Source organism: Pseudonaja textilis, chromosome 3, assembly GCF_049901715.1.
Source record: "Pseudonaja textilis isolate UNSWEBS1 chromosome 3, rPseTex1.2, whole genome shotgun sequence".
NCBI classification, from domain to species: Eukaryota; Metazoa; Chordata; class Lepidosauria; order Squamata; family Elapidae; genus Pseudonaja; species Pseudonaja textilis.
This window is the reverse complement of record NC_141992.1, coordinates 45,827,190-45,851,778: the sequence shown is the minus strand read 5'-3', so window position 1 is coordinate 45,851,778 and position 24,589 is coordinate 45,827,190. Positions and strand designations below refer to the sequence as shown.

At 36.5% G+C, this 24,589-nt stretch overlaps 1 protein-coding gene across 12 annotated transcripts in view; it reads right to left on the bottom strand.

Annotated features, from left to right (window-relative positions):
- The window catches only part of PLEKHA6 (pleckstrin homology domain containing A6), a 193,093-nt gene that overhangs the window by 44,586 nt on the left and 123,918 nt on the right, over positions 1 to 24,589 (bottom strand). For 9 of the 12 annotated variants that reach the window (XM_087929454.1, XM_087929455.1, XM_087929462.1 and 6 more), the window contains 10 exons: positions 18,039 to 18,119; positions 17,547 to 17,661; positions 14,597 to 14,704; positions 12,572 to 12,644; positions 9,780 to 9,880; positions 5,915 to 6,090; positions 5,022 to 5,516; positions 3,472 to 3,982; positions 2,400 to 2,486; positions 61 to 114 (listed from right to left, as the gene is read on the bottom strand). In XM_087929454.1, coding sequence (XP_087785580.1) covers positions 61 to 114; positions 2,400 to 2,486; positions 3,472 to 3,982; positions 5,022 to 5,516; positions 5,915 to 6,090; positions 9,780 to 9,880; positions 12,572 to 12,644; positions 14,597 to 14,704; positions 17,547 to 17,661; positions 18,039 to 18,119 — 1,801 coding nt within the window. The remainder of the gene's footprint in view (positions 1 to 60; positions 115 to 2,399; positions 2,487 to 3,471; positions 3,983 to 5,021; positions 5,517 to 5,914; positions 6,091 to 9,779; positions 9,881 to 12,571; positions 12,645 to 14,596; positions 14,705 to 17,546; positions 17,662 to 18,038; positions 18,120 to 24,589) is intronic. The other 3 variants (XM_087929456.1, XM_087929459.1, XM_087929466.1) reach the window with 1 other exon arrangement.

Below are 24,589 nucleotides of genomic sequence, written 5' to 3'. Positions count from 1 at the left end.
GGTTGAATGTGTGGGGAGTAGTGAAGTGGTGAGAGGGGAAACACAGCCAGCTTAGCCTACCTGTTGGTCCAAATACTCTAGGTTTCTTTGCAACTGAAGGTCTAAAAGTTCATCCTATCAGGAGCCATTAGGCATGCGGCAAAATGGAAACACAAACATACAAAAACAACGAACACAAAGAAGAAGCAAAAGCAGTTAGGTGCAGCTAAACTAGAGACAGGCAAAGAGCTTTCCCCATACAGCAAAGGGAACATTCACAGACTCTGAAGCACTTTTAAAAAGAGAAGATAAGTGAATAATAATTGTTCAGCAATCTTTTCAGATCAGGAAATATATAACATTCATTTCAGGGACTCTCAGAGATCCCGATAGCCCTGAACTATCATCAGTGCTCTCTCCCCAAGCCTTGTTTGGCATCTTATTGTATGGCTGAGCATTAACAGAGTGACCACATTAATCTAATCCAGATCATTCTATCTTGTTTAATAAAGCCTGAGTTTGGCAGGCTATCAAGTTATATCATTTGATCAAGTTATATCACAATATAAGTCTTACTCCTTCCCCTGTAAAAGACCGTTTTCTGAGTCCACATGTGTTGTTTATTGAATTCAGGACCTCAAGAGCGATTCCTCTGCTCTTGCTGTTGAGGCTACATTTGCTGCCAAGATCAACATATTTGCAGATAGCACTCAACACTTTCCCCTGTAAAACATGAGAAGTTACCTTGAAAACAAAGGGCTGTGTTGAAATGTTTCTTTCCTCTGTTTTTTGCTCAGCAGGTACAATGGTGTTTACATATGATGAACTCTGAACTGACCCATCATGCCCAGATCAACTGGACAAAAGGGGTAGAAGTGTGTGGCTCCATCACAACATGCTTCTGTACAATCCACTGCGATCATGCAGCTTCAGAGACAGTACAAGAATATGGCCCTTGTTGGGTGGGGTGGGAGGCTGAGGTTGGAAACAGAGCATCTGTTATCAGAAAGAATGTTCCTGACCCGCTTAGTGATATCAAACTCATCTCACTGCATTTTTAGTTCAGCCGCATGCATCTACTTTTGTGCATAGCTGGTGAAAAAGCAGGGGTAGTGAGGGAAGAAGCTGCGTGCAACAAGCGTGCATCTAGAGTTTGTTCCACAGGGCACCTTAAATCCAGTCCAGAATTTACTGGCTGCTGTCAGGTGTCAGGTAGGGTCAAAGAACGTAGCATGGAGCAATGAAGTTGGCACTTTCATTTGGCAGAGTCCCATTCACAGTGTTTGTTGCCCCCACCACATGGATCCTCCCCCGCAGTGGAATAATCAAACAAAGAGAGAATTAGAATGACCAAGGAAAACAGCATATAAAAATAGCCAACAAGGGGAAACAGAGATTTTATCATGTATTTTTCCATTGCAGTTTTTGACTCTCTAATTATTTTTGTGATGCAGAGAATGACAATAGAGAATTAAAGAGGATCAGACCTCCTCAGTTTTTGCATTACCAATTCTTTGGGATACCATCAATTTCAGAATGGTATCCCATATACAATACCAGAAGATTTATGGGTGTTCAGCCATTGGGAAGGTTCTGCTTGTTACAGGGAATTAAGCAGTATTTTTCCACCTAGAGATAACCCATAGAAGTGGACCAACTCTGAAGGCAAGGCAAATGCTTGGTTGAAGTGAGCAACAAGAATAAACAGCTCACTGTTGGTGGAGCTGTTATCTTCAACATGCAAAAAGCTTGCTATGCAATCTGTGACTTAATTGCAAATTTTCCTCCACTTTGAGGTAGAAGCAAGAAATGATACAATAACTAAGTTGTTAAACAGGTGGTCCATTCCTCCCTAAAGTATGGAAGATAATCTTGATGGAGATATGCAAGTTATACTGCACTTCCTCCTTTCTCTTACACTTGTGAATTAGGGAGGTGTTTGTGCCTTTCCAAATGTTATATAGATGTTCTGGACTTTGACAATGTTTTGCCCCTGGTCTCTTTGGGAAGAAAAGTTTGGGTATCACCATCAAAGTCATCTTCACTCTCTCTATACATATTGGACTTTGCATTCTATCTCTTCTTGCAACTCTTCCTGGGTGGTAATGTTAATAAACACTGGTTTCAGCTCAATGAATGAGTATATGCATGTTTTTTTTTTCTTTCTCTAAAAATCACACACTCATTTCTGCCTTTGCTCTTCAAAAACGCATACAAACTATGATCAACCAATCATCATCAGGCTAATGATTAAAATTTTCCACCTGTTCACATAGTCATGGTGCCTCCAGGCTAGGTTCATAACCAACCCTAATGAACTTCACTGCTAAGGCAATTATTCCTACTTCTGAATTAAATGATAGCTTTAGGAAAGAAAAACACCTTCACTAGTGAAAGAATGGGATAATATTGTGGCTTACCATTTTATCATGGACTGTAGGGGATGCTGGATAGTTGAAAGGAAACATTCCTGCAGGAACAGGCTTTCTATCACCAAGGTAATCATACTGGGCAAACAAAAGGAATGTGTGTGAGATATATTTTCCTTATGTTAATAATCTAGTAATAACAATGACCTTCCTGCTGGAAGAAAAAAATATCAAAGGCCATTAACTAAAGTGGTTATAGAAACTCCTTGAAACTGAAGTCTGGACACAAGACAAAAGGTTGGTTTCATAAGCAGAGCTACTTTGAAATCTGCATTGTAATATTACTTTGTTCCTGGGATGATTCCCTCTCCTCTTCCATTGACACTCTCTAATTTGTTCTGAAAATCACACTGATCAAGCTATAGGGTGTAGCCATAAAGATGAACACTTCAAGTCTCAGTTCAAAAACCTGTCTAATCTACTAGCCTCTCAATTCAGCTAACATTGCCACCTTGGCATCACATTTCGGCTGCTGGAGCTTTATACCATATATTTAGTTTGAATTAGGGCTCAGCTCAGATCTTTTATATTTATTTCTGAGTTAAGCATAATTAAGAACAGATGGTGCTAGAGGATTTGCAGGATGAAATGCTCCTGCTTCTGACTGTCTAGAACAGGGACTATGGTCCTTTTATGACCTATGGACTTCAACTACCAGAATTCCTGAGCCAACCACAAGTCATCAAAGAATCATAGTTGCCCACCTCTGCTTTAATATAGTCTTAACATATCTGAGATTGAGAAATAATCAGTTTATAATAGGGAATGTTATTTAAGATCAGCTTCTGTAAGCATTGTTTAGATATGACACTGCTCATTCCTGCCGATACTCCAATTCTTAATCAGTTGTGTCTTGACTTGACTGATCAATAAATCTCCTTCACGTTCAGCAACATCTTCCCTCCCCAGTTGTCTCCACTATGTGGCATAAAGAATAAATAAAATATAGAGATAGGACTATTATTAAGATCTCTTATCCCCCCACTCCCACCCTCACTTGGCTGGGTATCTACCGAAAGATGGCTGAGCTATTTGGAGGAGGGAAGCCTCAAAAGAACTTTACCTTTGGGGAACTGACAGATCGTCTCATCATGTAAGTCGATGGCTCAGCATATATCTCCTCACTTCGAGAAGGCATTCGTTCAAAATGGGCGCTGGGCGACCTTACTGGAGAATAGACTCTGGTCCTATTGTAGGATCCTTGACTTGGTGAGCGGGGGACTGATCGCGAACGAGGCTGAAGGGACATCCTGCGGAGGGAACTGGAAGCAGCATCCATTTCATCATAGTACACTGGCTGCCGTGTGGGGCCTGGGATCCAGATGGGCATATCTTGTCTGCTATAGCCAGGCTGTTCTTTCCAATCCCGCAGCTGGAATGAGCTGCTGTTGCGGAAGGCGTGGCGCTTGTCCTCCACAGCCCACTGAGGGCTCACACGTTCATAGGCAGGCATAGAACATATACTATCAGGACGCACACCAGGTGGATAGTACTGGTAATCCTCCGAGTACTGGGGTGAATAGGGAGGGTAATAATCAGGTACTCTCCGAGACATTGGGAAGAATCTGTTGGGGCTACAAGTTGCAAAAGAAACAAGAAAGGAAAATATTTGGTCTGGGGTTTTAGGATTTTCTATAACTATGTTAATCTCAGTCTACCATCTGCTGAACAGCACTGATATATTTTGCATATTTCTATGTGTAAAACTGAAACTGCAAAATTTACAGTTTTGTTTTAAGCATTAAAGATGACTTCTTATCTCCAATTGTTTCACTATATTGTTTGCTTGTGTTTCAGAATTTTTTATTCTTTATAATTAAAGTTGTGAAACACTCCTCATTTCCTCTCCTGTGTGTGAGCTACCTCCTTGAGTAGCAGAGTATACATACATGTGCCAGTTTTTGATAAATAACATGTAAAAGTTGATCTTTGCAAGGTTCAATTAGGATAAAAGCTGCTTTGGTACTTATGCTAAAACTGTGACTTATAGATTTGGATCACTGAATTGCCCCAAATCAGTAAAGTTCATTGTCCATATGTCAAAAAGTAAACTTAACAGTGGAAAGATATTCATCTCTTTGTACTTTTTTGCTAGTATTTATTTTCTCTCACTGGGTATTTATATTGTTGGACTGTGTTTATTCCTACAGGGTAATCTGAAAACTTTCGAAGAGCAGCAGTTGATAAACAGTTGATTTTTAAAAAAATAAAATAAAAACAATTACTTCATTCCATGATCAGGAACACTTGGTAAATAAGCTGAATATGGTCACCTGCTTGCCAAATATTTTTTCTGTTCTTCTGGGTGCAAGAGCACTAAATATAAACCAACTGTAAATTTTTAAAATAACGTATTCCAAGGCACCCAGAGAAGATGATGAAGGGGGGTTTTTTGTCAGAAAAGAAACTGAAATTGTTACAGCCTCATGTATTAAGGTCATGGACAATTATTTGGGGAAGTGGGAGTGGTACTAAGTACAGTATAAGATATAACATATTTCAGGACCTAAAATCTACAATAAATCTACAGTATAGATTCTTTTTTTCAGTATTAGTAAGATAAATTTTTTAATCTGTGCTATGCTTTGTATCTTGATTGTTTAAACAACTCACCTATGGAGATCTTCAGGTGGGGGAACTCCACGGCGCAAATTGACCCACTGTTGCAACTGGGTCATGGAGCTTTTTCTCTGAGCAATCTTTTCTGGATTAGTGCGAGGTGCGAAGCTCCGACGAGAGATAACAGTATCCCCATCATGCTGTGGAAAAGCCATGCTGCCGGGACGAGTTGGAGATGAATACTGCCAACCATTTGGTTGTGGGGTTCTCTCCACTCCAGATGGCACACGAGTTGCTTCTGGATAAGGGCTTCCAGGCTCTGAGGGCGTATCTTGACTGGCAATGCCATTGGTTTTCACCAGTGCCTCTTTCTTATTTGGAACACGCTCCGGTTTTCTTTCAATCTTCTCAGAACCACGTCCATCACCTTCTCCTCTGGTCTTTGCTTCCAACTCAGCTTTGGCAAGCTCCCTGGTAAGGATACTGCGCTGGTGATGATGATGATGATTTTTGCTAGGAGGAATGTTCTCACAGTCAGTCTTTTCATGCCTAAGAAGAATGCATAAGAGCATTCATTGCCATAGTTTAGGATTAGCATATCCTAAACAAGGGATTCTAGTTTACTGTGTGTTCTGACCATCCTCTTGCAGATCTGATATAACAGTTTAAGTTATTACTGATTGAACTTTCTCACGAACCTACCAGTTTCACATTGTCTTAAAGCAATTATTCTAATCCCACTGAAGAAATAATCTTACGGCTATAGAATGATGCCATATGAGACAATGCGTTTGTTAGTATTTTACTAGCCATACTACTAGCATCTTCCAAGTTCATCTAAAACTGAACTTAGCAATATATATAACACCCTTATATAGCGTGTTCAGCACAGTGAAATGTCCACAACCAGTTCTAAACCACAGCCACCCATCTTTTGAACAACTGACCTTTGAGTAGGTGGGATTTGAACCCGGGCAGCCTCGCCCATGGCTTGAATCCAGGATTCTTGTTCCTCATTGTTCTCAGCACTGAAGAAATAGGTCCGGATGCCAGCATGTTCAGCCTGAGGAGAGAATGACTTCTTGTGATTTTGTGGCATCTCTTCCATCCAACATACAGTTACCTGCAGAAACAAAGAATAGAAAGGGAGAAAGGGAGAAAAAAAGATCCCAGTCAGTGTCCAGAGAGTAATTTTGTTTTCTTTCCCTTAGGAACAGTATAATTTCACCAAAATTTTATTTCATGACTGTCAGCTGTTATCTTTAAACTATTTTTGGATTTGTTGAAATAGACAGTGCTTTCAAACATAAGAGTAATCCTGACCATCGTTTCAAAGGAAGATTATCCTCTTTAAAATTTAGCACAAACCAACTCTGCTTATTCCAACACAAAGATATCACCTCTGGCTCTCCATTCCCCTTGCAGGATATGCATAGGTCAAAAAAGTGTAAGTGAAAAGCATGCAAAATACTGGTTCAACTCAGATTGCCTTTGCTAAACTCCTTGAAAATCATTTTTATGGTAGGGAGAACAAAACCTACTGTGAAATGGCTTATGATAACTTATTGATCTGAATTAAAAGAATGAGAGATTTAACATAAACCGGCCAACATTAAACTTTAGATAATATAAACTTACTGCTTTGGGAATAGTTCCGAGACATTCAATATCTCTTCCTAACACAAACAAGGAAGAAAGATCTCTCAAATGTCCTTATTTTTCTAAACATCTTCATTCACAGCATTTCAGATAGAGTGATCTTCCACCTGTAACACTTCAACGTTATCCCATCATTTCTGCCATCTTTTTTCTTAGCAGATGGAAAAATTAAGGAGGGATAGATTAAGTAGTGGTAGAGTGATCTTTGAATGTCAATGCTAAGAATTCTCCACAGAGAAGTATTCAATTCCATTTCCTTGCAGACTTTTAATAAGATTGCAATTTCACAACAGGCATAGTTGTTGACTTAAAGAAATCACTGAAGGGAGTACTGAATCTTCCCTAACAATGCTATCTCAGCATTTGGGACATAGACAAAATCTGACTGCTCTCAGCTGTGCAGTGCATGCTATTCTGTTTACTTTCCCCAGCACGAACCATTTCTTCATCAGGTTAAAATGTAACAAGAGTCTAGGAAATCACACAGAGAGACTTTTAAGTACTTCATTCCTGACTTTTGATATGTAAAAGCTGAAGATTTTCAGATTAAAAAACCCTCAAAGGAAAGATTATTTTTGAAACTGCCAACTTTTAGATTATATTTGTAATTTGCTATGTGGATGTTTTGAACCTAAATAAAATGTGCTCATGAGCTAATACCACAGTTATACCACAGAAGACTAGGATAAAAAGACTAGGCATGCATATAAAGAATACCAGTAGAGGCAACCACATTTGGTTTAAAACAATCCTATGTGGCTAACAAATCCAGATCAAAGTATTTTTTGAATTAGCTAAGTTCAAATTCTTTGTCTGAATATAACCAGTTCATTTATAGTGTGCTTGTTTCAATTATCCTGATTTTTTAAAAATCCAGATGTTTTAATGAAACTTACTAATCAATATAACACACACACAATTGGGCTCATATATTACATATTTTATTATGTACATTACATATTCATAGTAGAGAATGAATAGCATAATTTAGTTTTTGTTTATATTTACCCATCAGTTTTATTTCACAATTAATTGCCACTCATTGACTAACTACTACATGCCTTCCTGACTTTCACTTTGTTGAGCTAGATATTATCTTTCACAAATCATTGAGTGAAACCCATAACATGAACATTTATTTATGTACAAGTCATATAACAGTAATGACTTCAAGATCTATATCCTCAGTGGGATTTGCTTACATAGTTCTGTGTTTCCAGTATTCTCCATGGTTTAAAAAATACTTCTAGGTATTTCATTAGACAAAGGGATTCAAAATTTCCCCCACCACAATTTCCTTTGGGAATGATTGCAGGTGAATAAAGCATGCAGGATCATTTTTACCATTGGTACTTCATTTTTCCTTTCTGGCATGCATGCATGCATTTGGAAACAGAAGGAAAACACTACCTATTTGGTGGCTGGGTGATGTATTGCAGACCAGTAATCAGAAGAGATCTCCTGTCCAGGGGATCCTCACACAGAAAAACAGGGAAGACAGAGAACAGATCAGCCACACCCAATAAGCAATTCAATGGGGAGGAATATCAGCAGGCAAAGCACGCCAAGAGCAAAGATGGTCACTGTGAATGAGTTGTTGAAGCAGAACTGGATTCATACTTAGTGCTTTCTGAGCTTTAAACTGAATGGTCAACTTGGCTTTCACTGAACTTAGGAAAACTAGTCCTTGCATCTCAGCCTATGGAAGAACCCTCAGATAGTTGTGTCAGAATGCTAGGGGGAAATGTAGGTTCAAATATTACACCAATAGGATATGATGTAAAATAAAAGTTCTATAAACTGTAGGATGAAGTCAAAAATTAAATTTCTAGAGCTACCTGTCCCGTACATGTTGATTATCTATGTGAATAGTCTATTATACCATTACATTTTTTTTTCTGAACATGAATTAATGAGAGCACAATAATTATTAATAAACAAAAGAACAGAATATAAATTCTGGCTATTTTGTCATCAATACTGAAGTTTAGAGAAGATCAATACTGTACTTTCATTTCCTTCAACGTGGATATTACAGATATTAAAAATCTAGGCACATTACTTCAGAATAATTCCTACTGAACTCTAAAATGTACTTCATAAGCTTTATATGATTTGGAAATATGATACTCTTCTCTAAGATTATATATATATCTCTGAGATCCTGTCTAATGCAATAGTATCAATAAAACTTAGTGGGAAAAGTTGTTCCAGAAAAAGAGTTCTTGGATTCCTATCACTCATAATCAGCCAAGTTGCCCTGAAAAGCATCTTTACATTTGGAGTCCCTGTGCTATTTTTAAATGCAACTCTTTTTTTATATACCACAAGTGGGAAGACATATAGGAAGTTTTTCTAAGAAAACTCATGTATCAGTTGCTTCTAATCAAAACCAATTCATCATCATTAAAAAGGGAACAAATATTACATAGCACAGGTTTGAAACATCTGAAGAGCAAGCAATTTCAATGACTAGAAAGGGGTTAGGGAACAATACAATGGTCGAGATGGCAATGAGAAAAGTATGTGGTATATGTAACATGTAGATGTGCAAGTACTTACATCTAATTAATTTTCATTGAGTGTACTGGAAATTTGTTAAAATTTATTTTATTAAGATTTTTTGCAGCATAAAAGCAATACTAACTTAGAAAAAACTAAGAAAAAAATGGTGGATAGACAAAAAGAAAAATAAGGAGAAGAGATAGAAAAGAAAGAGCATATTGCATTTTTTTGCATATGAAACAATCTTTAAATATCTCTAAATGAACACATATTTTCTAATCTGTCCCACAAGATCTTTCAATACTCTAAATTTATTCAATAAACATTATATGATCTATTTAACTAAATCTAGACTCACTGGAATTAATAGCCATCAAGTGAAAGGGGTACAGAATGAATTTGGAGCTAAATCTTGTAGGATTTAGGAGCTCATACATGTACACTGACATCACACATGCAGATACAAATGTACACTCTAGGAATCCAACACAATTTTAAGTGTGTGATACAAATGCTGTTTTTCCTTCTAAATAAAGTGTCTACTGCATCCAGTTCAGATAGTGCTGTTAGCCTACGATACATTTCTACAAGCACAGCAAAGTCTATTTACACATTCATATACTAGGAACACTTCCATTTTTTACTGACCTTAAAGGTATATTTCCTGCTGATGTTATCCGATGGCTGGACAGCTGCCACTCGAAAACTGAGAAGTGGGATGCTGCCCAAGATGCTTTCCTCCTTCTCATCTGCATGAAAGAAAAAGAGAGGGGTGAAGAATTAAACAATATTCCTTTATCTTAGTTAACAGTTGTTAAAATGGACATCCATCTTCTTCATCACCATTGCAACTAAGAAACAATTCAGGGGCATAGGGTAATTTCCTTGCAGAAAGGAAGGAAGGAAGGAAGGAAGGAAGGAAGGAAGGAAGGAAGGAAGGAAGGAAGGAAGGAAGGAAGGAAGGAAGACTTGAAAACAATCACTATGCAGGGAGTGGGATGGAAAAACTATGCCTAACTATTTATCTACCTATGAAAGATGCCCTCCTTGCCGTGATGCATTCATGCTTGTTCTTCTCTCCAATTCAGACCAGCAAGTGCTCACATATCCCTGTATGCATATCAATTACAGTTATACTTCACAATACTGTCTAGTTAATTATTCATGACCATCATCTTTTCCATCTGCTACCAGAGAAAAGGCCCAGGCAGCAGGTCTGTGAGAACCAAAGATTATAGGACAGCCATTCATACTGATATTGCTGGGCTCACAGTTTGGCAGGCAGAGTATAGAAAAATAAACAAGTTGCATTGGTGGTGGTTGACATGGAGTCTGCTTCATTGGAGTACTTGTCAGAGTAGAAAGCTGTGTATAAATTAAATAAATATATATGCGCTGCACTGTCATGCATGCCTCTTCACTGTCAAATCTTAATCGTTCCAGGAAGTCTAAAGGCAAGCACGATTAACAGGATATTATAGAGAATGTTAGATTTCTATTTGATGACACATAATCGATCAATCAATCCAAAGTTTGTGAAGGGGCAACAACAGGAATACTCAAATCATCTGTTTTAGAGAACTAATTACATTACTAGACTACAAGAAATATCATGGCACATACAAAATTATCTATTATTAGTGAGGAAATTCTCCCTAATTTCAGCCTTAATCCTATTTTTCAGACTATGAAGTTATTGTCTGTATTTATAACTTCCTTGAGCTCGGTAGTAAATTGAGACTCTGCAAGAGAAACACCTATTCTCAGCAGACTAGAATCCTTTTGTAGCTGGCTCCAAGCATCACAATCCTTTTATATTTTTCTTTTTAATCAGGTAGCATTTATCTTCTTCAAAACTGAATGTTTTTATTTTGAATATTGTATTTAAAATTTAAACAGTATTTTTTTATTTTGCTTATCTCCTGTGAGATCAATTTACTTCCCAAGAGAAGAAGAAAAGACTGAAACTACTCGCCACATCCCTCTGTACGACATAGAAAGAAATGACACTATTAAAATTATTTCATTTTACAATATTTTTACCATTTAATTGCCACAAAGGCAGCACAGATTCTAAATTATTAAGCTCCCTCAAAGTGGAGGTGAGGGCAGAGTGAAAAGATTCAGGAGATTTCTGGAAGAGCAGGTCAAGGATTTTGAGCCTTTGACTTTATGGATTCAGCCATTCAACAGCTGTATTGCAAAATGAAAAATTAATTGCTAGATAAAATAGCTAAGGACTTGCTGGGGAAGGAAGGAAGGAAGGAAGGAAGGAAGGAAGGAAGGAAGGAAGGAAGGAAGGAAGGAAGGAAGGAAGGAAGGAAGGAAGGAAGGAAGAAAAGGAAAGGAAGGGTCATCGCTCATCTGAGAAATTCTTCCTATGTATTGCTGGAAAACTATTGGTATATTGTTTGGCCAGAAAGAGTTAACAGTACATTATTACAAAATAATATTACAAAAACAGAAGAATCCTGCTACAGCGGATCAAAAGGACCATCTCATCCAGCATTCTATCCTCATAGTGGCCAGCTAGGTAATAGCCAGCCAGCTGAGACATAAATTCAGTAACACTTCTACACTTTTCACTTATACATCAACTCTCCTGTCTGTCTATTTGTAATCCACAATTGGCAGAGAGCATGCCTCATAGGGAACTATTTTTTTTAAATCAAGATACCTCCAATGAGCTAATTTAAAGAATGAATCCAAAGATCCAGGCCCATTGTGGGACTAAAATTTCAAGGATCTTCATACCACTTGCAATTGCAAAGTTGTGGCCACTGCAGTGTCACCATGCTGCCCTGTAGTTGTTGCATCGCCGCGGTCATACTATCATAACTTCCAATGCTCCTGGCTACCTTCCCACATGTAAAGTCAATGGGAAGCTGGCGGGAAGTTGGAACTTGCTCCTGCTCCACTGCCTTTTTGTCCACCCACGTTCATACTATTTTTTTTTTTTTTGCTTAAGCAAGCAAATATCTCTGAAACAGTGTCTCAATGGCTCATGGGTTATCCAGTAATATTTTATCATACAACTGCAGGCTCTGTAATTACCATCAAAGAAATGGGTTTGTGTCCTTTACAACCATCCAGTTGGCAGCAATTATCACATTTCATGGTCTAGAATGGCATTTCTCAAGTATATATTTTGCTGTGAAGAAATATTGCTTTTCCTATCTCTCCTAAACCATGAAAATATTGCATCCCTTACAGATAAAAAATAAATCAGTCTCTCCTGTAATAGCAATACTGTTCCTCAATAGTACCAGGTGTGAAGGTGAAACTCTAGTTTGATAAGATATACAGAAAATGAATGCATACATTCCTGCCATTGCTTTCAAACTATGTTTGGCATCTGGGAGTTTCCTTATACTTTTATATTTTAATATATAATTAAATGTAATTTTAATATTTAATTTTAAACTTGAATTTCCTCATACCTTTGTAGTAAAAAAGGCAGCGATCCACCAATACAAACCAACGCTTATTCCACTGCTTGACTCCAGAGCTGGCCTGTAAAGAGTTGTTGAAAGCAAAATAAATGTCATAATCTGGATACTACATACCGCATAAATTGAAAAAAACATCCTGTGAGAAAATGGCATGACAGGCTAAGGTCAGACAAAGTAATAAAATTGCTAGGTAGTAAGAACTGGTATGCTGGATTTACCATGAAGACCCATCTTCTAGAATAGAATATCTCCTGCCCAGGTGCTATGGAAGCAGTGTCTAGATTCATTCTGAAGTTACTTTCTGTGAGAGGGAATACTTTGGTTCCCAGTCTCAGAATGACAAGTCAGAAAGCAATCTCAGCAAACACACACTTGAGAAAGAAGAAATAAGGGGTCTGTGATGTGCAATTTTCCGTAAACATTCCCTCCTTCCTGTAATAGGTAGGTGGACCGAATGGCCTCTCTCCACTATAGAAATTGGAACTTCTCCAATTTCAATGAATCATTTTCCTACAGTGAAGCTGAGGCACCCTATGGTGTAACACAATCAAAGTTGTCCCTCAAATATTGGGGGGAGGGGAATACTTTTGCTGGAAAGGATGCTTTAGCCAAGGCATAAGAGTTCAGCTTTAGTGGAAGAGAACATGGAGAACCATGAGCCCACTCTATAGATGTCTCTTAGGAGCTTATTAGCTGCCCATTTGTCCTGTGGGGCACCCTTATTCTATGTCTCAAAGGGTAGTCTAATGCTTGATTTGATCCATTTGGAAAGAGAGAAGTTCCTTGAGGATGAGCTCCAGCATGAGTCCAAAAACTCAGAAGACTAAATTTCTGGTTCTAGTGACTGACCCAGATTGGATCCTGCAGACTAAAACTACTTTTACTGACTAATAACTGAATCTTGCAAATCTGATTGTGCTGTACTTCCTCCTTTTTGTACTCCAATGAATTAAGAAAATATATGCTTAAATATATGCTGAAAATGATCTCTTTGTTTTGGGTTTATAAAATATTTTAATCCAGTTTTAAATGTTAGGGAATGTTAGCAGTAAATAAAAATTGGGAGAAAATTAAAAAGGAGAATTGTAGATTTAGGGAGTCTTAAATTTGATAGACTTACATGTTCTTTGGAAAAAGACAGAACCAAAACTGGGGATGAAGCTATGGCTGTGTTCTCAAATTGGACAGTCCAGAAAAGAACCCAGAAGCCCCCCAATAACTATTTAAAATATGTACGTGGCTATGGAACATTTTGCAAAACAATTTCAGCCTAAAATTGTGGAATCTAATTTACCAATAGAATCAGGAACTGATTTGGGGACCTTTAAAATGTACTCGCAGCTTAGCGACTATGCACGGCTCTATATACGGCTCTATAAAACCAGTAGCTCTGAAGAGCAGCAGACACTGAACCGGTTCTGTGTTTGCTGCTTTTTGGCCCACCCACCCGCCCAGGCTCTTACCTGACCTTTATTTCCTGCTTTTTCAACCTCAGCCGCTTTGCACAGCACAGCTGAAGTTGAAAAAGCAGGAAAAAAGAGGCTTTTCAAACACTGTGTACCCTCACACAGCGCTTTTCAGCTGTCTGGGCAGCAGAACTTAGGGTTTTTTTTGCATGCACGCGCAAAATGTAGTCACTGAACTGGTAGTAACACCGGTTGAATCCCACCCCTGGACTATGCATATCTTCTTCCTTGTTTAAAAAAATAAATTTTATTAGATATAAACATTAAAAACAGTGAACGTGGTAGTTCTTCTTTGACATACATTTTTGTCCAATCTCTTAACAGTTAGAAATAAAGAAAAAAAATTAGTAGATTTAGATACATATACACATTTTAAAGTATCATTTTTCCAATTATTTTTATGATCCTTTTAATCACATCTCTACTTATTTTAAATCTATGAGCACCCTTGCATGTCCCTCCATTCATAAAATTTGTTCCATATTTTATAATAATCTAGTTCGTCTCATTGTGTATCTTCTGATGTAGTGAAGGACAGGTGGTTTACCTGCTTGAAGAGCCAACCGTTCTTGGTCACTGCAGCGTTGGGATTCCTCTTCATGGAATTAGAACGTTTTCCAAAAGCAATTCCTTTCCTAGAGGTACGTGATGATGCCTTTGGGAAATAAAACAGAAAGGTTTGGGAAGGCAAAACAAGCAATGGGTAATATAATGAAATCCTAATTAATTATATTAAGTCTGATGGTTGCTGAGTTTTTGCATCATTCATTTTTGTTATATCCTTTATATTAGTTCTAATTTGACTTTTTAATTGATTTATATTTTTATGAACCACTAAAACTCCTTTGGAACTCTGAGGGAATAAATTTGATAAATATTAGAACAGACAGACTAAAAGTAATAAGACATCATTAACTTAAGCCTAACTGAGTACCAATGGGTCAATTTTTAAGCATGACTAAACATGGATCAAACTCATAATCTTGGGCACATGCTGGCTATGACATTTAGCATAAAAAAGATGCCTATTTTTTAATTTTTAAGAAAGTTTTTTATTTATTTTTTAATCTTTACACATCTCTTCACATGGGCAACATGATTCCGGATTATAACACTTGTACATAGTCAAACTTTCATTTCCATTAATCTTATATAATATCATCATATCATTATCCATTTCACTCATCTTTAAATAAATTTGCATTTCATATTTCAATTCATTAATTCAATATCATTATCATTTCATCCACACTTAGGTTTTCAATTCTTTATCCCCTATTATTTCCATTTTCAGCTTACCACCTATTTTATTTTATATTACACATCATTATTATCCTTAATTTTCTCTAAGCTGATATATAATAAACAATCTAAAAAGAGTAAAAGTAAAATAAAGTCAGTATATTTAGGATCCACATGGTATTTTTCATTCCCCTACTTTAATCATAATAAAATACTCTCATTATACATTTCTAGTATCCATTAAATAATCAACTGTATATTTTAAATTGTATTTTAAAGTATCCCCCCAGTAAATTGCTAAGATAATTTCTTAATATATCTCATTTTATCTTCACCTTACTTATAATCATTAATAATCATATTTTTTCTTCCTTTCCCCTTTGCCAAAGTTCATCTATCTATTTAATTCATTTCCATTCCCCTGTTTTTAATCCTCCAAAGAAAGGGTTCATAACAGCATAATTCATTTACAATTCGTATTCATATCTGTGTGTGTGTGTGTGTGTATGTGTGTATGTAGTTATACAATCCTAAAATATTTATAAGCAAGTTTTAAACTAAACACCAATATAAATTCCCATGTGGTAGCCCCCTTATAACATCCCTAACCCTTATCTCTAATTTTTTTGGCTTTATTATTTGTTTTCATTTTAGCCAGCTTCCCCTTTTCTAAGTTTCCCCGGTCTTTCTTCTTTTTTCCTTCTGGTATTATTTTTATTCCCCTCTGCCTGTCAGCCATGTTTTCTCCCACCCTTACCAGTTCTCTTTTTTGGGATTTTTTCTTATATAATTCCTTTTTCTTCTTCTTAGTCTTGGGAGCCTTATCTCCTTTATTTGTTGTCCCTGTTGTCAATGTCTCTATTTTAAATCCTTTTATAGTCTTTGGCAATGGTTCTTGTTCTCCATATTTATCTGGGCTGTTGTTTCCCTCTTCCGACTTGTCGTCTCTGGGCTTTCTTTGTTCTTCTACAAGCTACAACTCCATTACTTTACTAATCACTGTGTCCAGCAATTTCATTCTTTCTTTTAACATATCTCTCACAGTTTTCGGCTCTAACTTAAATTCTTTTGCTTTATTTCTTCCATTTCTTTATTAAAGGTCAAATTTTTCTATTATAGTCCTTGCCAAAAGTCTCTGTTTCTCTCACTTTCTCTTTCTTGTCACAATCAACCTCCAGCAGTCCCAAAATATTGTATTCCTTTATATTTTACTGTAGTCCCCCCTTTTTTTAAAAAAAAACTTTCAGGGTTTTTGTTGTATTAATAATCTTTATTCCATTTTTTGTCTCTTTCAAATATTTATGTGACCAGTAATTTTCCATTAAAACAAAAGAGGAAAATCTTTAACCATTAGGTGATGCTCTATATCACTTTCTTTTCAAAATTCTCTTATTTTTAATTCTCTTTTCCATAGTATTAATGTTAAATTTTACCCATTCCAAATACGTCCAGCATTTTATCCAATGCCTAATTAATGTCCAATTCTCTATATTAGTCTAAATTTAATCTCTAATTTCATATAATTGTTTTATTTCTGGTTTTTCCTTTACCTTATATTTTCCTCTTATTCTCAGTTTACCGCTACCATTCTTCCAAATGTCTTTCTTTATGCTTTTTGGGGTTTTCAAAAAAAAAGTATTCAAAGTCTTTTATCCAGTTACATGCCACTCACCACTTCCACTCTCCAGCACAAAACTTAAAGTCCTGGCTTAAAGTTCCCATCTTCAGGGCAGTCATTAAACTGCCGCTTCTCCCTGTCTTCTAGGGGAGTAAGTACCAAGCCAGGGAGGGGAGATGCGGCTCCCCTCAACCCAGCTGGCGGTCTCCCCCTGTTCCCCCATCGCCACAGGGTGGGTCAGATGGTTCAGTCCTTTGGGGACCCCTACGACAGGGCAAGCACAGATCAAAGCCACACACAATCGTGGTCTCTGGTCCGTCTTCGATCGAAATGCCACTGGAAGTCAAGATGCCTAATTTTTGTGAGGTACAATTTTTACATGTATGCCATTTATGCTGAGATATTCCAATATCAACTAGTTCTCCTTGGACAACATGAAGTAAAATAACCACAAAGATGATTTTAAACTCTGAACAACAATGTGGAGGTTTGTTCTATACTGCCCTGAATTCCACAGTAGCAGATCAGTTGCACCTTATTTTTCAGATGGGAAAACTTGACCACCAGAAGGTTTGGATGAACCTATCAGAACAGAGCCACAAAAAGGAAAATATGCAAGACCACAATGCAAACATACCCTGCCATTTGGTCGTTCCTGAGGCACCTCTGAAACCATTGTGTGATTGGAGGATTCACTACTGACTGCTGCCGGCCGCTTGCTATTTGCTTTGCTTGACATGTCAAAGACAGATCTGGGATTGCAGGCGAAGGAGAAGAAAAATACATCATTAATAGTCCCAAGAAACTGACTTTGTGTCAGGGTTCTGAAAGATGTCTATGGTCATACTACCCTTCTTCTCATACTTCTTATACTTTCATACCACAAATACATGTCCCTGTATTGATCTTAGGTTAACATTAACTTAAACCAAGAATTCATCAAATCAGACAGAATACAAATCTCCTTTGTGCAAATCCCTGCCCTTTTTGTTTCTTGAGGTAAACCTCTGGACAACTAAGGGACTATTTTCTTTCATATGGTATTTTTCATCCTTAAATTTTATGCTCTATACTCTTTCATGAACTTCCATTTTATGTCCAGTATTGCAAGGCACTAAAAACCACCAACCTTTGCAATTCAAAATGGTTGTTCTTTTCTGGGATCTGGTCAGTCACAGGATGAAGGAAAGTGTTCCGTCTTTCATTATGGCTAGGGAAAAAAACAAAGAGAAACAGACAAGGCATTAATGATGTGGCTTGTATGGAAATTTAATTTTCATTTGGCTGATAATTAATTAAGAGAGAATATGTATTTTTCTCTTTTATAGCTCTCATAGTTGGTTGACTGAGTATATCTTGGAGTTGGAAATTAGTCTGCCTTGACCCATTTAGAGTTACCAATTCAGTTTACAGACAAGTAGTAGCTATTCTATCTGAAATGATTTTATATCCTCCAGCCTATTCTTCATTCATCAAAAACAATTGTACCTATAGAACATTTCCAGGAAACTGCTGAATTTTGAAAAGATAAGCAGTCACAGTAATAATCATCATCTTATACAGTTTTTAGTCTCAGTGGAAATTTTCCTATAATGATCTGACAAAAGAAACATCTGTGCTAATGGCTGTAATGAAATAGAAAACTGTACTCATAATACATCAATGTGGACACAAATCATGACTTTGCCGTCTGGTATTTTTTGCCTTACCTAGCTAAAAGTTGTTTACAGGCCCCAGGCTGCTGCATGCAAATATCTATCACCACTAACAATGAAGCATTTTTTAAAATAGCTGCTGTGATTTAATTAGAAGCATAATTATTTCCTATGATGAGTCCATGTATATTAAAGTTATAGGAAAATAATAACACAGTCATGTGTTACTGTTTTAAGCAAGCACATTAATGAGGCATTAGAAACCATGTGACCTGTTTCTGATAGCTCCTTAAGGATCATCGTGGCCACCATTTTTTGGCAGAGATCTAAAAACAATACTTTGAAATTTTCAAATAGCCTTCTGCCAGAAAAATGTTTTGAGAATTGGACTGCCTGTTCTAAGAGCCTTTTATATGTCATTTCTCCATCTTCTTTGGAACTGTATGTAGCTGACTATTTTAGTATACAAAGTTGATGCTCTACTAATTCTAGGCTGAGAGATATCTGACCATTTCAGGGCATCTTCTATAGAGTCAACAATTTTAAATTGTTACCATAGCATGCAAATGATAGGAGAAATTTTGGATTATATCACCTCAAACTCTTATTCAACTATAATGGTATGTGAGAATGACCTTGAGAAAAAAACCCACATTCTAGGGAACAATTAAATAAGAGGTGGCTGAGTCTACAAAAGGAATGGAGTTGTGACAAAGCTTTCAGAAGGGACCCTTCCTAATTTCTTGCACTGCAAGGATCAGGTGGGAGAGGGAGATGTACTTTCAGACCTGCAACATCCTGTTAATGGAACTTTACAATAAATATAGAGTAAATACTTGTGGGTGTGCTTCTTGTCTAGACTATCCCACAAGGCTGATATTACATGAAATAAATAATAGTATGTGCACTGAGTTAATCCACTGAAGGGGCAGATTTAGAACACTTCTCTTCTTGATATGTACAGAAGGAAGGGTTCTTCTTCTTTTTTTAAAGAAAAATCTGGGGAACAGTTTAAATAATGAATTCAGAGGCTATAATAGCACAATTGAGAATTTTCCCATTTAAGTGTGGATGCCTAAATCCATATAATGTGTAGAAAGGCACCAGTTGAGATCCCTACAATACAATACCTACTCCATGTAAAACTGTGCTTTTACAATTGAGGCATACTGACTAAAACAAAACTATTAAATTACAGCAACCAAAACAAATCAAGCCAGCAGTGCTCTGTGATGTGCTTTTCCGGATGCAGATTTTAATTAGAATACATTATGTTATCTTTGCCTGCTGAGCTTTATTAGTTTTGTGTTACAAAAAGCAGGCTGTTATTTCCTGCACACATACACATACAAATCTGTATCAAAGAAAAGATAAACAAGTTTTTAATGACTTGCAACAGACAAAATTACAGTTTTAACCCCATTTAATTGATTAAAGGAACATACAGCATGATCAGTCTGGCATGTAAATGGCACTAGTGCAAATGTCTAGCTTTTTCGTCCCAGTGTGCAAAATTCCATATAATTTTATGCAAACTCTTTGTTTTGTATAGTCTATTCTCTCTCAAGGCCTGGTATGAATGTTTAAATGGAAAGAGCATTGAGGATCTCCAAAACAGGCAGTCCTACAAAACAGATAAACTGCTCTAGAAATTGCACTTGGCCAAGTACAGTGGGTGAGAATGGTGTGTACTATATTACAGATACAGATTAACAGAGTTGGGAGGGACCTTGTAGGTCATCTAGTCCACCACCACCCCACCCAAGCAGGGAGACCATACATTTTTGACAAATGACAGTCCAATCTCTTCTTAAAAGCCTCCAGTGATGAAGCTCCCACAACTTCTGAAGGCAAGCTGTTCCATTGGTTGATTATCACTGTCAGAAAATTTCTCCTTATTTCTAGGTTGAATCTCTCCTTGATCAGTTTCCATTCATTATTCCTTGTCTGGCCTTCAGGTACTTTGGAAAACAGTTTGACCCCTTCCTCTCTGTGGCAGCCCTTCAGATATTGGAACACTGCTATCATATCTCCCATGCTCCTTCTCTTCACTAGACTAGCCATGCCCAGTTGGATGAATTGATCAAGCCTGGTCTAAACAGTTTGATCTGGGTTTCTTTCCCAATAAATATTAAATACTTGTGAGCAAAACCAAAACTTAAGAGATGGGGTTAGGGTATGTTCATAGGAACAGAATGACAGAATTTGGATGCAGAAGTCAGCAGAAATTTGAGAGGTTATTGTATAATATATAATTGTAGCAAAAGCATGCTGTCATACTTGAAAGATCAGGCCCACATGTGCAGGTGCAATTAAACTGATTTATTGTTAATCATGCCTATGCACAAGAATCTTCTCAACTAATAATTAACACCTACTTTGGGTAAGATAACAGTCAACAGAATTCAAGGGAGGTTGGACCTAGTTCATTTGTGCCTACGTAGGGATTCTAGGTTGATCCCTCTTTTAACTCTGCTCCCAGATTCCTTTTTCTACCTACGCTTTGTTTTATCAGGATTTTTCAGTCACTTTTTATATGTCTTACTTTTCTGCATTAGAAGAGTTTTGAAAACGTATGGCAGTTCTTCAACAAATATACAACTGTGCAATGGAATGGTGTACTGAGATAGATCAAGCAAGTCTTTAAATGTTTTCTTGCCCCCAATTCTAAGGGAACAACAGCTCTTTTGCACAAGGCTACTAATTGTGAATTGTAAAAACACAGATGACTATGAGCTGGTAACAAAGAGGCACAAAAGTTCTGATCCACTGCTGTCACCTAGTATTCACCTGAATTTTATACCCAAATCTTTAGTCCTATTTTAAGTATATCCCAACTTCTTTTCCTGAGCCAGTTCAATACTAAAGACTATATTTTATCATGGCAAGGATGCCAACATTCATTCATTCATTCTTGGGAAAAGCTTGGGAAGCTTGGATTCTCAGAAGTATTGTAAAGCAATATTAATTTATTGTGAATAAATTTACATGTGCATGGCCAGACAAATTGTTCCAATGGTAATGAAATAGCTTAGTAATCGCTTCACCAAAAGCCATGTGTTGTCTTTGAGAAATCTTGGACAATTAATGAAAAGCCAGATAACTGGAGAAGGTCTAACATAGTTTATGTTTGGGTCAAAAAGCTGGGCACCAATGCCTCAGAAATTCTAGAGCAAATAATAAAGAATAATAAAGTCATCTATGCTATATAAACTTCTTAAAAACAGTTCAGCAATGATCAAAAACTAGCAAGAATTTATCACAAATAAACTACAGACTTTACCCCAACTTTTAAATAAAATTATTTCCTTAGTAGATTGTGGGAAAGCTGTTGAATGAAATATATATTGACTTTAGCAAGCATTTCATAAGTTAATCCATAATGTTTTAATTAGTAAGCTATTTAAATGTGGATTGGATGATATAACAAGTAGATATACAAACCTCTCAATTGTCATCAGAGTTCTCATTTAACTGGAGAGAGTTATCTGTTCTTTGTATTAAAACATTTCATATAGAAATGGACCAAATCTTTATCAAATTTGAAAGTAACATTTGAGAAGACAGAAAGAAGATTTATCTTGATAACTTATAGAAATGGGCTGAAAATAGCAATCATATTATCTATAATTGATTCTAATTAAATGTACATGATATGATGGGAAAACAAAGATTTTACATTAGACCTCATTATTAATATTTGGAGTGCACTCTCCAGACACCCAGTAGCTCTCACCCTAGAAAAAGTTGTATTCTGATCATGACTAATGAGACTTTAAAAAACAAATCTCACTCGCTGATTACTTTCATTCACATCCCACACACTTAGAAAATCCTCACATCCACTGACAACTGGTGAAATGAGCTACCATCCTTCTCTGCAATCCAATTTGGGATTATTTCTCAAAGATGACATCTTTGAACATCCCCTCTCCAAACTTGCCATTATTCCAGAGACGTTAGCCAGTACGCACATCAGGAGACTTGCCATAATGGCTGGAACATGTCTCTGTTGCTTTAACTAACTGGTTGGTTGTACAGAGGAAATGCCAAGATCACACATCACTTCTGCAGCATTATGTCAACCTTCAGTTGGCTTCTGACCAGTGCTACCTGCTTGCTGGCTTCAGCTTTGCTGCCAGCATTTCTGGGTTCTGTCCAGGGTCCTGATGCTTTTCTTACTGTACTGACATCACAGTGAGTTCCCTCCTGCAATCAGCCTGCTGAACCCATAACTAAAATTTCTTAGTACTTCTTCTGTCTATAGCCTGATTTTACGGCTATGCACATGCACCATGAATTTTAAAAAAGCATGTTTCAGGATTGGGTATATATTTGGAAAGCCTACTTATTCCATAGACAATGTGTTTATGTCATTCTGACTGAAAATTTGGAGTAGCGCTCAGCAAAACCATAGTGCCATGCAGAATTCAGAAATAGATGCAATGCTTTCTAACTTTATTAAGATAATTGGCAAAATTCAATATTATGCTCAACTTCTATATTTTAAATTTCTTATTTGCAGATTTTAATTCTGATATGATAATTAAAATATTAATTCTTATATTTTTCTATATTTTAAATTTAGTTCTGGATTATCTTGATATTTATTTGTAGTGGCATTTGAAAAATAATGAAGAATCAAGAAAGAGACTTTGTTTATAATTTTAACTTTTTCACTGCGTATGATCTTGCAATTGTATGATAAATTAACTTCATAAACTGTACATTACTAATGGAAGCAACCATCAAAAAACATGTCCCAAATATAACAGACATCAACAATTTCTCCCAACAAGGATTGTTTTTTGTATGTGTGTGTGGGGGGGAATATGATCTTATCTGAGAGCAACAATAAATATGGCTGCAATCTTTGGATCAAAGATCACTTTGGATTAAAGTATCCATCTTTGTTTTTAAACTAAGTTACAATGAAGGAGGATGGACCATGAGCAAAGCACTAGATAGATTCAAGATTTTGGAAAAGCTGAATTATGGAAATGTAGAATATTGTGGATAAGAGGCTACAACTTGATGTTCCATTTGAAAATGTGAAGTAGATGGTTCATAAGTAGACATGTTTGCATAAACTGAAGAACTCATTCCTCAACATGTTTTTAAAGGTACCAGTTGTAACAGATGTGTCACTAAAAGAAAGAAACTTCAGATATATCCTATATCATTTTCTAATTTTTTGACAATGCTGAAGAGGGAGGATGCGCATTGGGGCAGGCACATCAACACTAGCAAAAATTGTATTCCAGATAAGAGAATGATATTGCTGAAAAACATTTCAGTAAAAAGGAAAAGAGGTACTGAAATTAACTATTACCTTCTGGAGGATTATATATGATCTATCTATTTTGGCATTTTCATAGGAATATACAGTTCACGGGTACTATTAAAAGATATTTGCAATGTAGCAAAAAGTGTTGAACAGAATACCCATATCAGAATTAAGATCTGAAAATAAGAACCAAGGCCAAGTCTTATGGAGATAGTCTCCATTTTATGTCAGGAACTGAAGATGCAGAAACAACAAGCAGAAAGAGACTTTGTTTATAATTTTAACTTTTTCACTGCATATGATCTTGCAATTGTATGATAAAGGAAGGAAAACAAATAATCTGTTTTTAGACATCTACTACTTTTCAAACAAATTTCACACATATAACCTTGCATATTATCTCTCTCTCCATGCATAATTTCTTGAATAAGTTAATCAGTATAACTTTTAGGTTTGTGTGGCAACTGGAAATAGGTCCAAGCAATGTAAATGACATTAACACTAGAGAACATGTTGTTACTGTGTTGGGTCAACACTACATTAAAGTTTTAAGTTAAGCCTAAATCACCAAACTATGTGAAATTTCATCTGAATGTATGAAGGAGCCTCAGCAGAATGTTCTTTTTTTAAAAAAATACACAGAATTCTAGGATTTTACTGCTTATTTGTTCCTATCAACTCAAGTAAGAAACCTGGAGATAGACAATAGCATTAAAAATAAATAACAATATTTCTAAG